The sequence below is a fragment of the Schistocerca nitens genome, chromosome 5 (genome assembly GCF_023898315.1).
Source record: "Schistocerca nitens isolate TAMUIC-IGC-003100 chromosome 5, iqSchNite1.1, whole genome shotgun sequence".
Lineage (NCBI taxonomy): Eukaryota > Metazoa > Arthropoda > Insecta > Orthoptera > Acrididae > Schistocerca > Schistocerca nitens.
This window is the reverse complement of record NC_064618.1, coordinates 228098181-228111462: the sequence shown is the minus strand read 5'-3', so window position 1 is coordinate 228111462 and position 13282 is coordinate 228098181. Positions and strand designations below refer to the sequence as shown.

Below are 13282 nucleotides of genomic sequence, written 5' to 3'. Positions count from 1 at the left end.
AATTCCAATCCCAAAGAAAGCAGGTGTTGACAGATGTGAAAATTACCGAACCATCAGTTTAATAAGTCACAGCTGCAAAATACTAACGCGAATTCTTTACAGACGAATGGAAAAACTGGTAGAAGCCGACCTCGGGGAAGATCAGTTTGGATTCCGTAGGAATATTGGCACACGTGAGGCAATACTGACCTTACGACTTATCTTAGAAGAGAGATTAAGGAAAGGCAAACCTACGTTTCTAGCATTTGTAGACTTAGAGAAAGCTTTTGACAATGTTGACTGGAATACTCTCTTTCAAATTCTAAAGGTGGCAGGGGTAAAATACAGGGAGCGAAAGGCTATTTACAATTTGTATCGAAACCAAATGGCAGTTATAAGAGTTGAGGGGCATGAAAGGGAAGCAGTGGTTGGGAAGGGAGTGAGACAGGGTTGTAGCCTCTCCCCGATGCTATTCAATCTGTATATTGAGCAAGCAGTAAAGGAAACAAAAGAAAAATTCGGAGTAGGTATTAAAATCCTTGGAGAAGAAATAAAAACTTTGAGGTTCGCCGATGACATTGTAATTCACTCAGAGACAGCAAAGGACTTGGAAGAGCAGTTGAACGGAATGGATAGTGTCTTGAAAGGAGGATATAAGATGAACATCAACAAAAGCAAAACGAGGATAATGGAATGTAGTCGAATTAAGTCGGGTGATGCTGAGGGAATTAGATTAGGAAATGAGACTCTTAAAGTAGTAAAGGAGTTTTGCTATTTGGGGAGCAAAATAACTGATGATGGTCGAAGTAGAGAAGATATAAAATGTAGAATGGCAATGGCAAGGAAAGCGCTTCTTAAGAAGAGAAATTTGTTAACATCGAGTATAGATTTAAGTGTCAGGAAGTCGTTTCTGAAAGTATTTGTATGGAGTGTAGCCATGTATGGAAGTGAAACATGGACGATAAATAGTTTGGACAGGAAGAGAATAGAAGCTTTCGAAATGTGGTGCTACAGAAGAATGCTGAAGATTAGATGGGTAGATCACATAACTAATGAGGAGGTATTGAATAGAATTGGGGAGAAGAGGAGTTTGTGGCACAACTTGACGAAAAGAAGGGACCGGTTGGTAGGACATGTTCTAAGGCAGCAAGGTATCACAAAATTAGCATTGGAGGGCAGTGTGGAGGGTAAAAATCGTAGAGGGAGACCAAGAGATGAATACACTAAGCAGATACAGAAGAAACTTGCACAGGATAGGGTAGCATGGAGAGCTGCATCAAACCAGTATCAGGACTGAAGACAACAACAACAACAACAACATCAGACTGCCTCAACCACAACACTACAGCCATCTACCTGTTCCGGACAAAGTTGATGGAATATCTGAAATGCAAGTGTCAAAGACCTGTCAAAAAATTATTTGATTTTTCCAATGGCTCTGCGGCCCAATACAAAAATAAAAAAAAATAAACTGTATTAACTTGTGTAATCACAAGCAAGATTTTGGAGCAGAGGCTGAACGGCATTTTTCAGCAACAGCACATGGCAAAGGACCATGCGATGGGCTGGAGGCCACAGTAAAAAGACTAGCAGCCAGAGCGAGCCTACAAAGACCGTATAAGGACCAAATTATGGACGCAAGGCAACTGTTTGAATGGTCACATCAGAACATACCTAACATAGACTTTGTATTTGTGACCCTTGAAGAATACATTAAAACTGAAGAACAACTGGCCAATCGGTACAATACCACTGTAACTATATCAGGCACCCTTAAATTTCGTGCCTTCATACCTGTCAAATGTGGAACCAAAGTAAATGTGAAATTATTTTCTTCTTCAGTTGTTTCAAGCATATTTCATGTTGTAAAGGACATACAGCAGATATTATTTGCAGTTATTAGTGGGTATGTAACATCAATCTATGGTGACACTGGGTGGTTGAGTTATGTTCTGGATAAAGATTAAGATTGCAGTAAAGTGCAAGTTGCATTCCTCCTTCCTTCAAGTACATCATCCTCATTTACATATCCCATCCACCAGATACACTGTGGATCCCTTTTGCAGATGTGATATGCAAGGTGAACCCCGTCACACAGACTGGCTGAACATACAGTTTACCAGACAGTGAAATGAAGTGAACAAATATGTGGGTATCTTCCAACGACTGAAATCTCTAACTAATTTCTTAACCCTTAACTTTACTCATAATATTGGATTTTTAATGTAACACTTACGTGTTATGTGACCTTACTCCATTAAAAAAATGTAAAAGTAATAGCTACTGCTTGTTACATTGTAATATGTAGCTTGTTTCATACAATGAACTATTCAAAATTTTCTGAAACTATACGAATTCTGGTATTTTTCACAAAATGTATATTTCTGAAGTCCAGTATCTCCTGATCCCATGATAGAATTTTGCTATATGTATTAAGACATTACAAACTATATTTGATAATTTTTGGAATTTTTAAAATTGCCACTTTTTGAGAAATTTAAATTTTAAAATTTAATTTTAAAATTTTCAATTTTTTAAAAATTGTAACCCACTATCTTTTGGATATCATATTAAAGCCCCATTCAACAGCTTTAAAATGAGACCACTCCTAGGTTTATATCATCACTGGTTGCCAGCCTATATGCATCCAAAAGTGCCAAAACATGAAATTTCTTCATATGAATTTAAATCTTTAAAAATTAATAACTTCAAAAATAATTGTGCTTCATAACTGAAATTGGGTATTTTTCCATAAGTCTGTGATATATCACTGCATACCAAAAATCATGGAACTCTGAGGCATCAAGTCTGAATCAGTGTGTTGATATGACCCAATACTGTCGAGGTGTGTGGGACCTGTGCCAAATAGGACTAACAGGGGATACTGAGCATATACAGAGATGGGCAGCACTAACCATCATGGGTTTGATCCACAGGCAATAGATATGCTGAAGAAACTTCCTGGCAGACTAAAATAGATGTAAATTATCCCGAGAAAGGCTACTTACAAAGTTTCAATAATCAGCTTTAATTGATGACTCAAGGAATAAACTACACTACCTATGTATCACTCACATAGAGAATGTGAGGACAAGACTACATTAATTACAGCATGCACAGAGGCATCTGAACAATCACTTTTCCCACACTGCATAGATGAAGGGAACAGGACTGGTCTTTAAGACCATGATGCACAAATTTTAACACTAAAAGGCTTTCGTACTTAAAAAATGTCATATATAATTACAAACTATATAGGTAAGTTAATCCAAAGGCAATAGCTGCTTTTAAAAAAAACCTCGTCAAGAAACAAGAGTGGCAGGATGTTTAAAGTGCCGATAACATAGGTGACAAATATATGGCTTACATTAACACATTTCCATTGCTCTTTGAGAGTTGCTTTCCATGAGAACATTCTAAACAGGGTACTAGCAGTAAAAGACAGCCTGGGTGGCTGACTAGTGGGATAAGGATATTGTGTAGAACAAAGCAGGAATTATATCAATATGTTAGAAGTAGTCACAATCAAGCCACAGTAGCCCATTACTAACAGTACTGTATGGTGCTTAAAAAATATTAGGGTGGCAAAGAGTGTGTGGTACGCAAATAGAATAGCTAATTCACAGGATAAAATTAAAACCATATGGTCAGTTGTGAAGGAAATGTCTGATCAGCAGAAGAGGGTTGACAAAGTCAGTTCATATAGAAAGCAGAGGGTAATTCTCTGCAATATTGAGAGTGGTAGTGATGTTCAGTCCCAATGGGGCACTGTTAAGTGGGGCGTTCCCCAAGGGTCGGTGCTGGGGCCACTACTGTTTCTTATTTATATAAATGATATGCCTTCTAGTATTACAGGTGATTCAAAAATATTTCTGTTTGCTGATGACACCAGCTTGATAGTGAAGGATCTTGTGTGTAATATTGAAACAGTAACAAATAATTTAGTTCATGAAATAAGTTCGTGGCTTGTTGAAAATAATTTGATGCTAAATCACAGTAAGACTCAGTTTTTACAGTTTCTAACTCACAATTCAACAAGAACTGACATTTTAATCAGACAGAATGGGCATGTTATAAGCGAGACGGAACAGTTCAAGTTCCTAGGCGTACGGATAGATAGGAAGCTGTTGTGGAAAGCCCATGTTCAGGATCTTGTTCAGAAACTAAATGCTGCTTTATTTACCATTAGAACAGTATCTGAAATAAGTGACACTTCAACACGAAAAGTAGTCTACTTCGCATATTTTCATACGCTTATGTCGTATGGTATTATTTTTTGGGGTAATTCTTCTGATTCAAAAAGGGTATTTTTGGCTCAAAAACGGGCTGTTCGAGCTATATGTGGTGTAAGTTCGAGAACCTCTTGTCGACCCCTATTCAAAAATCTGGGAATTCTGACATTGCCCTCACAGTATATATTTTCTTTAATGTCGTTTGTTGTTAGCAACATTAGCCTATTCCCAACAGTTAGCAGCTTTCACTCAGTTAATACTAGGCAGAAATCAAATCTGCATGTAGAATGCAGTTCCTTGACTCTTGTGCAGAAAGGAGTGCAGTATTCTGCTGCATCCATTTTCAATAAGCTACCACAAGAACTCAAAAATCTTAGCAGTAGCCCAAACTCTTTTAAGTCTAAACTGAAGAGTTTCCTCATGGCTCACTCCTCCTATTCTGTCGAGGAGCTCCTGGAAGAGCTAAAAAATTAAGCAAATTCCAGTGTTACATTGTTGATTGTCTTCATTTAAACTTATGACTTGTCACCTGAATATGTTTTTTTTTTCTATATTTCATTTTATCTGTTTCTAATATCGTGTTATAATTTCATGTATTGACTCGTTCCATGACCATGGAGATTTCTCCTTAATTTGGTCCCACAGAACAATAAATAAATAAATAAATAAATAAATCAAAAAAAGTTTTGCATCATCTCACTTCCGAGAGTTCCGGAACCTGTACAGAAAATTGGAATAGAGATCAACATACACATCATTTCCACACTTTTTGTTGCTCATGAAAACCACACACTGCATGTTGTACCACCATACAGTGAGACCTTCAGAGGTGGTGGTCCAGATTGCTGTACACACTGGTACCTCTAATACCCAGTAGCACGTCCTCTTGCACTGATGCATACCTGTATTCATCATGGCATAATATTCACAAGTTCATCAAGGCACTGTTGGTCCAGACTGTCCCACTCCACAATGGAAATTCGGCATAGATCTCTCAGAGTGGTTGGTGGGTCACATTGTCCATAAACAGCGATTATCAATCTAACCAAGGCATGTTCCATAGGGTTCATGTCTCGAGAATACGCTGGCCACTCTAGTCGAGGGATGTCGTTATCCTGAAGGAAATCATTCACAAGACGTGCGCAATGTGGGCGCGAAATGTCGTCCATGAAGACTAATGCCTCGCCAATATGGTTGCACTATCAGTCAGAGGTTGGCATTCACGTACCGTACGGCTGTTATGGCGCATTCCATGGCCACCAGTGGCATGTCGGCCCCACATAATGCCACCTCCAAAACAGCAGGAAACCTCCACCTTGCTGCATTCACTGGATAGTGTGTCTAAGGCATTCAGCCTGACCGGGTTGCCTCCAAACACGTCTCCGACAATTGTCTGGTTGAAGGCATATGCGACAGTCATCGGTAAAGAGAACTGGACGCCAATCCTGAGCAATCCAGTCGGCATGTTGTTGGGTCCATCTGTACCACCTGCATGATGTCATGGTTGCATAGATGGACCTCGCCTGGTCGGGAATGAAGTTTCACTTCATGCAGCCTACTGTGCACAGTGAATCTTAACACAATGCCCTGTGGCTGCACGAAAAGCGTTATTCAACATGATGGTGTTGCTGTCAGGGTTCCTTCGAACCATAATCCGTAGGTAGCAGTCATCCACTGCAGTAGTAGCCCTCGAGTGACCTGAGTGAGGCATGTCATCAGCAGTTCCTGTCTCTCTGTATCTCCTTCATGTCTGAACAATATCACTGTTTCACTCCGAGACACATGGACACTTCCCTAATTGAAAGCCCTTCCTGGCACAAGGTAACAATGGAGACACAACTGAACTGCGGTATTTACCATCTAGGCAAGGTTGAACTACAGACAACATGAGCAATGTACCTCCTTCTTGGTGGAATGACTGGCTGTTGGACCCCCTCCGTCTAATAGCTACTGCTCATGCATGGTTGTTTACATCTTTGTGCAGGTTAAGTGATATCTCTGAACAGTCAAAGGGACTGTGGCTGAAACAGTATCCACAGCCCATATCTATCTTCAGGAGTTCTGGGAACTGGAGTGATGCAAAACGATGTGTGTAGTAAAAATACTTCTGTTACTGATAAATCGGATATATGTACAGTATTTAACAATCATTTTCTGAGTACTGCTGGTGAATTAAACAAAAATTTAGTTTCTACAGGGAATCAATAAATCTTCTGGCAAATTTCTTTCTGAGATTGATGTTTGTAATACTCCTCTGTGATACAGAGAAAGGGGAGATTGAGTCAATAATTAAATCACTGAAGACTAAGGACTCTCAGAAATATAACTGAGTACCTAGCAGAATATTAAAGTACTGTGCTGCACATGTTAGCCCTGTATTTAGCCATATTTGTAATTTTTCCTTTAGTAATGATCAGTTTCCTAAATGAGTGAAGTACTCAGCAGTATCACCACTTAATAAAAAGGTAGAAAGGGACAACGTAGACAATTTTAGAGATATTTCTATGTCATCAGTGTTTGCTAAAGTTATTGAAAAGGCTGTTGTGTATGTAAGGATAACTGATCATTTTAGTCCACACAATTTTCTGTCAATGTGCAGTTCGGGTTTAGAAGTTGTTTAAGAACTGAAAACGCTATATTCTCTTTCCTCTGTGAAGTATTGGATGGGCTAACAAAAGGATTAGAACACTCGGCATATTTTTTTTTATTTAACTAAGGCGTTCTATAGCGTAGATCACAAAATATTGCTTCAGAAGTTGGACCATTATGGAATACAGGGACTAGCTTGCAGTTGGTTCGCCTCTTGTGTTGGGGCCACTCCTGTTCCTCATTTATGTAAATGATATATGCTCTAGTATTATGAGTAATTCTAAAATATTTCTGATGACACTAGCTTGGTAGTAAAAGATGATGCGTGCAACGTTGGATCGGTTTCAAATATAGTGCAGTTCATGACTTAAGCTCATGGCTTGTAGAAGATAAACTAACGCTAAATCACAGTAAGACTCAGTTTTTGCAGCTTCTAACACACAATTCAACAAAACACGAAATTTTAATTTCACAAAATGGGCCTATGATTAGTGAAACTGAACAGTTCAAATTTCTAGGTGCTCAGAAAGACAGTAAACTGTTGTGGAAAGCCCACGTTCAGGATCTTGTTTGAAGACTTAATGCTGCCATTTTTACCATTCAAACGGTATCTAAAGTAAGTGATCATTCAACATGAAAATTAGCCTACTTTGCTTATTTTTATTCGCTGATGTCAATATTATATTTTGGGGTAACTCTTCCTGTTCAAAAAGGATATTTTTGGCTCAGAAATGGGCAGTTAGGGCAATAAGTGGCGTAAGTTCACAAACCTCTTGTCGACCCCTGTTCACTAATCTGGGTATTTTGACATTGTCCTCAATATATATATTCTTTACTGTTGTTTCTTGTTAACAATATCAACTTATTCCAAGAATAAGCAGCTTTCACTCACTCAATAATCAGCACAAATCCAACCTGCATTTGGATCCGACTTCCTTAACTCTTGTGCAGACAGGTGTGCGGTATATTGCTGCACGCACTTTCAATAAGCTACCACAAGAATTCAAAAATCTTAGCAGTAATCCATGCACTTTCAAATCGAGACTGAAGAGTTTCCTCATAGGTCTCTCCTATTCTGTCGAGTTCCTTGAAAAATTAAGCTGATTCCTATATTAAATTGTTGATTGCATTTACTTAAACTTATGGCTTGACTTCTTTGGGTTCATAAAATTTTATTTTTATCTGTTATTACTTTTATGTTGTAAGTTCATGTACTGACATGTTCCATGACCTTTGAGATTTGCTCCTCAATTTGGTTCTACGGAATTTGATGTGTAAATAAATAAACCCTAACAGCTTGTACCATCGGACAGTGGTTTCCAGAGTATAGATGTAGCTGTAGAATACTAAGCAACATAAGTATTATACAAATTTTCTTTTCCTATACCAACTCCAACTATGAAGACCATATCTAGGTGCAAAGATGTTTGTATATTATGAGACCATCCTGTATTTTTGTCCTTGTAAGACCTGACTTAACTTTCTAAATAATTTAAAGTTTTATGTATTTGCAGGTGCATTTAGTGAAAGAATTCAACTCCAGAATATTAAGTTATCCAGCACAATTATGCCTTTTTTGCTGGAGGAGGATGTATCGTACTGGGTGTGTTTCGGGTGGAAACAGAACGTTACTAGTTTTAGATTTTAGATCTTGGGAAGAGCCCCCTTCTATTAGAATTGGATGTGTCTGCATAGTGGGCACAAGGCTGGGGAATTACACTACAGATTGTGAAATCCAATAGTTCAAGTCAATTTTGCAGGCTACACATGTACGGACAGAGAATCATTTCTGATTACACAGATGGCAGGTTACCCAGGTAATGTAAAACATATTCCATGAGCAACTGAAAGAGTGAGGCAAAGTTTGGTGTATGGAATTCCTAAAATGATAAAGCATGTTCTTAAATAACTGGCAGGAAAGATTGTTCATGAATTGCAGGGGAAATAGCTTAATATACACATTAATGTCTCAGCTGGTGATTTACTGCTTGAAAAACAAGCATATGCTACCTCTGTTCATGGGCTGTGTGTGAAGATGAGACTTAGTAGGTTCTCAGATGAGACCTTTAAATAATAATGACTTATCACTGGTAAGAAAGTTTTTTGAAAAACGGTTAAAAACGTTGTCATGATGTACGGAGAAGTTCTGACTAAATACCTGGGAAGCATGAATTGAAGCTAAAGCAGGCTGAGCTAGGTATGTATTGAAGAAGAGCAACATTTTAAAAGAGCAATGAAAGAGATGTCAAATATAATACTCTACAAGGCTTTTTAATGCGCGTCCAAGCAGTGCGCATGATGCCACCCTATATACCAATTTCTATTGCTGCAATATAGTGGACTGCAATTTAGGGAAGAAACCTATAGGAACTTCTGAAACAAAGGTAAAAAGACCAATGAAGTTGGTAATCAGATTTACTAACAAATACACATGAGAGGGGTGGCTGCATGTAATAGCATAGCTGTAGAAGCAAACAGAAAGTAGGTTTACTATCAAAGAGAGATCATTTACCACATAGAGAAGTGTCTAAAGTGTGGAAATGCAGTTTGTTAAGAGTAAAGTAAAAAACTGTGGCAGATGACACCCAAATGTGTCCTGCAACAAGGCAAAAAAATTCTGCAGGAAAGGACATGAAATAACAGCAGCAATAAACATCATTTAAGTATGAGACGACACTGGCATGACTTGGTTCATAAGGTATTTTCAGTTTCAATAATCAAGATGACACTCAAGCATAGTCGAGATCATACTTGGTGTGCTTGGGGAAGAAATACAGAAATTTGAAAGAATGGCGATTTCGCTCTTGTTAAAACTTTTTTGATAAATTTAAAGAACCAATATACGAAGGAGGAGATCATGCAAAGTTCTTTAACATCACTGCAGATCATGCATAGGCTGCAAGAATGCAATCAGGGTCTGGACAGAGGCATTTAGATAGACAATTTTCCTTTATTGGGTAAGTGAATGGAATAACGAAAATTCACTAACACTGGTTTGAAGAAACCTCATGTACAATAGATTGGTTGGTTGGTTTAAAAGAGGGGGGAAGGGACCAAACTACGAGGTCATCGGTCCCTTGTTCCGAAGGGAACAGTGCCACAAGGGTGAGAATAAGAATGAGACAACACAAATCAGAATGAAAGGAAAAACCACAACAATGACTGAAGGGCAACACACACTTAAATTGACAAAAGGGGACAAGAAACCACAAAGACACAAGAAACCACAAAGACACAAGAAACCACAAAGACACAAGAAACCACAAAGACACAAGAAACCACAAAGACACAAGAAACCACAAAGACACAAGAAACCACAAAGACACAAGAAACCACAAAGACACAAGAAACCACAAAGACACAAGAAACCACAAAGACACAAGAAACCACAAAGACACAAGAAACCACAAAGACACAAGAAACCACAAAGACACAAGAAACCACAAAGACACAAGAAACCACAAAGACACAAGAAACCACAAAGACACAAGAAACCACAAAGACACAAGAAACCACAAAGACACAAGAAACCACAAAGACACAAGAAACCACAAAGACACAAGAAACCACAAAGACACAAGAAACCACAAAGACACAAGAAACCACAAAGACACAAGAAACCACAAAGACACAAGAAACCACAAAGACACAAGAAACCACAAAGACACAAGAAACCACAAAGACACAAGAAACCACAAAGACACAAGAAACCACAAAGACACAAGAAACCACAAAGACACAAGAAACCACAAAGACACAAGAAACCACAAAGACACAAGAAACCACAAAGACACAAGAAACCACAAAGACACAAGAAACCACAAAGACACAAGAAACCACAAAGACACAAGAAACAGGTGGAAGAGTTTAAAACAAGAGAGCAGGTTACCATGGCTGGCTGACCATGAGGATAAAAAGGGAAAACCAGCCACTCTGCAACACATTAAAACCTCCACCCTGCAAGCACTAGGCTGGAGGACACACAGAGACAAAGGACATGTGCTAAGACTTAGAGCAAATGACAAAACTCGCCCTCACGTGTAAAACTTAAAACTAAAGCTGCTGTTGAGGCATTGTCACCCAACACCAAAGGTAGGGTGCTGGGAAAGTTAAAGGTCTATTGGAGAGTGGCTAAAAGTGGGCAGTCCAGCCAGAGATGGACAACTGTCACTCGTGAGCCACAGTGACACTGAGGTGAGTCCTCGCGATGGAGGAGGTAACCATGCGTTAGCCACATATGGCCAATGCGGATCTGACAGAGGACCACAGTCCCTGTGAGAGGTGCGCATGGAGGTGTTCCACACATTCATAGTTTCCTTAATGGCACACAGCTTGTTCACACTGAGGTTATGTCATTCAGTCTCCCAAAGCCGCAAAACCTTGCGGCGAAATACTGAACACAGGTCAGTTTCAGAGAAGCCAATCTCCATGAGCTGCTTCCGTGTAGCCTGTTTGGCTAGCCTGTCAGCAAGTTCGTTGCCTGGGATTCCGACATGACCTGGGGTCCAGACAAACATCACTGAACGTCTGGACCATTCAAGGGCATAGATGGACTCCTAGATGGTCGCTATCAAAGGATGATGAAAGTAGCACTGATCGATAGCTTGTAGGCTGCTCAAGGAGTCAGTACACAGGCTAAACAACTCGCCTGGGTGTGAGCAGATGTGCTCAAGAGCACGAGATATGGCCGTCAGCTCTGCAGTGGAAACACTGCAGCCACGTACAATAAAGTGGTTTGCAAAGTGTAGATGTAGATCTGTTCCAGCACTCACCATTTGGATGCCCTGATACCTAATGCAGCCCTTCTAAATTTTGGATATCTGGGACAAAGCTACATCTGAATCAGTGCAATATGGCATTGTTGGACACTCAGTTGTTTAAGTGATCAAGATTACCTCCAAGACAAAAAGACAATTGGAATTATGTCCCAAAACTTCAAACTACTAGAATGAACCTTAATCAGCTGCCTCACTGCATAACAATACTAACAAAGTCCAGAGATTTACAGCTTCTCCATTCATCTTAGTTATTTAACAATGACAACACAAAATTTTAGAAATCACTCAAGTCCATCAGATTTAGACAAAGTTTTAAAAACATTCGTTGAATCTCACAACAACAGCAGAACCAAGTAACAGTTTCAAATCTTAATGAAAATGACATTGTTAAGTGTCTAATATTTTTCCAGATTTTTAATTTAATGTCAGTCATTAAATCTCCTGCCACAAATACTTTTCCAGAATTTTTGGAACTTTACACACTTACACTACACTGGTGTACAAAGTGTTGTGTTGTGTTATGTTATGTTATTATCAAGTTTTCCTTGGACCTCAACTATGTCTTTTTACACTACCACTGGGTTGGCAATTTTACTTCACATTTACTTCAACTGCACTAACAGGCAACTATTTTGTATTTATACTCACTAGGCTTTTTGTTGTCCTTTGAATCAAGGTTCGAATTTGTTGTATTTCCAGTTATATCAAGAGAAACATTGTATGCTGGTATTCCAAGAACAGCAGGGGGTACCTCATTTTTTCCCTGCTTCCTTATGATTTTTGCTGCAAGCCTTGCCTGTCTTTCAGCTCGCCATTTTGCGACCTGTAATCTGAAAAAGTAGTTTTCAGTTAGTTTTCCAAAAACTTACAGCTCTATGTTGTTTACCTACACATTGTGAAAGCTAACTCTACAGTTTGTAATTCAGTACTTAATAGTTGGTGGATTCTGTCACCAATTTCTTAGTATACAAAAATGTGTCAGTTAAGCAAGTGATAGGCTTTATTGCAATTGTTCAGACTATTTCAATTGAATGAACTGTATGAATTCAATTTTGACTTTCTAACCCAAGTAAGGCTTTCGAAGTACGTAGAAAGCATTGTGACAAAATCCTTTAAGCCCCTTTTACCTACAGCCTATGGATCAGTACCAACACAAAAGAGAAAAAGACATTTGTTCTTTCCACTTAACAACATACACTTTGCAATCTTTGCTAACTTTCTCATTCCAATCATCTTTTTCCGTCTGTCATCAGCTTTCACTACAGTTTGACAGAGTGGTCAGTCTAGACCTGTAGCCTGAAATAGACACTATGCAGGACAAATTATAAACTCATGTAAACATCTTCCATAGAATTACAATAACAATAAAAATTATTAGGTGCTGCGTAACTGTTTTGGTGTGTTCAATACATTTATTTTGAGACATGTCATCAGTAACTCCCATGTCACACACAGCCAGAGAAAGACTGTCAAATCCCAAATTTGTTATCTAATGGCAAAACGAAGAACCATAAATCTGCAGATATGGGCTGATGGAACAAAGAAGCCACCTCAGGAAATTTATCCTCACTGTAACTTAATTTGCCCAGTTATAATTCAAAAGTAAATTGTGTATTTGAAACTAACAGCTAGTTTTTATATTTTAAATTTTAGATACCCATATGCTATCCACAATAATAGTAATACTAGTTCATTTACTGAAGA

At 38.6% G+C, this 13282-nt stretch overlaps 1 protein-coding gene across 1 annotated transcript in view; it reads right to left on the bottom strand.

Moving 5' to 3' along the window:
• Positions 1-13282, bottom strand: part of LOC126260093 (uncharacterized) — a 113433-nt gene that overhangs the window by 70101 nt on the left and 30050 nt on the right. Inside the window, exon 4 of the mRNA XM_049957308.1 lies at positions 12227-12408. Within this exon, the coding sequence (XP_049813265.1) occupies positions 12227-12408 (182 nt within the window). The remainder of the gene's footprint in view (positions 1-12226; positions 12409-13282) is intronic.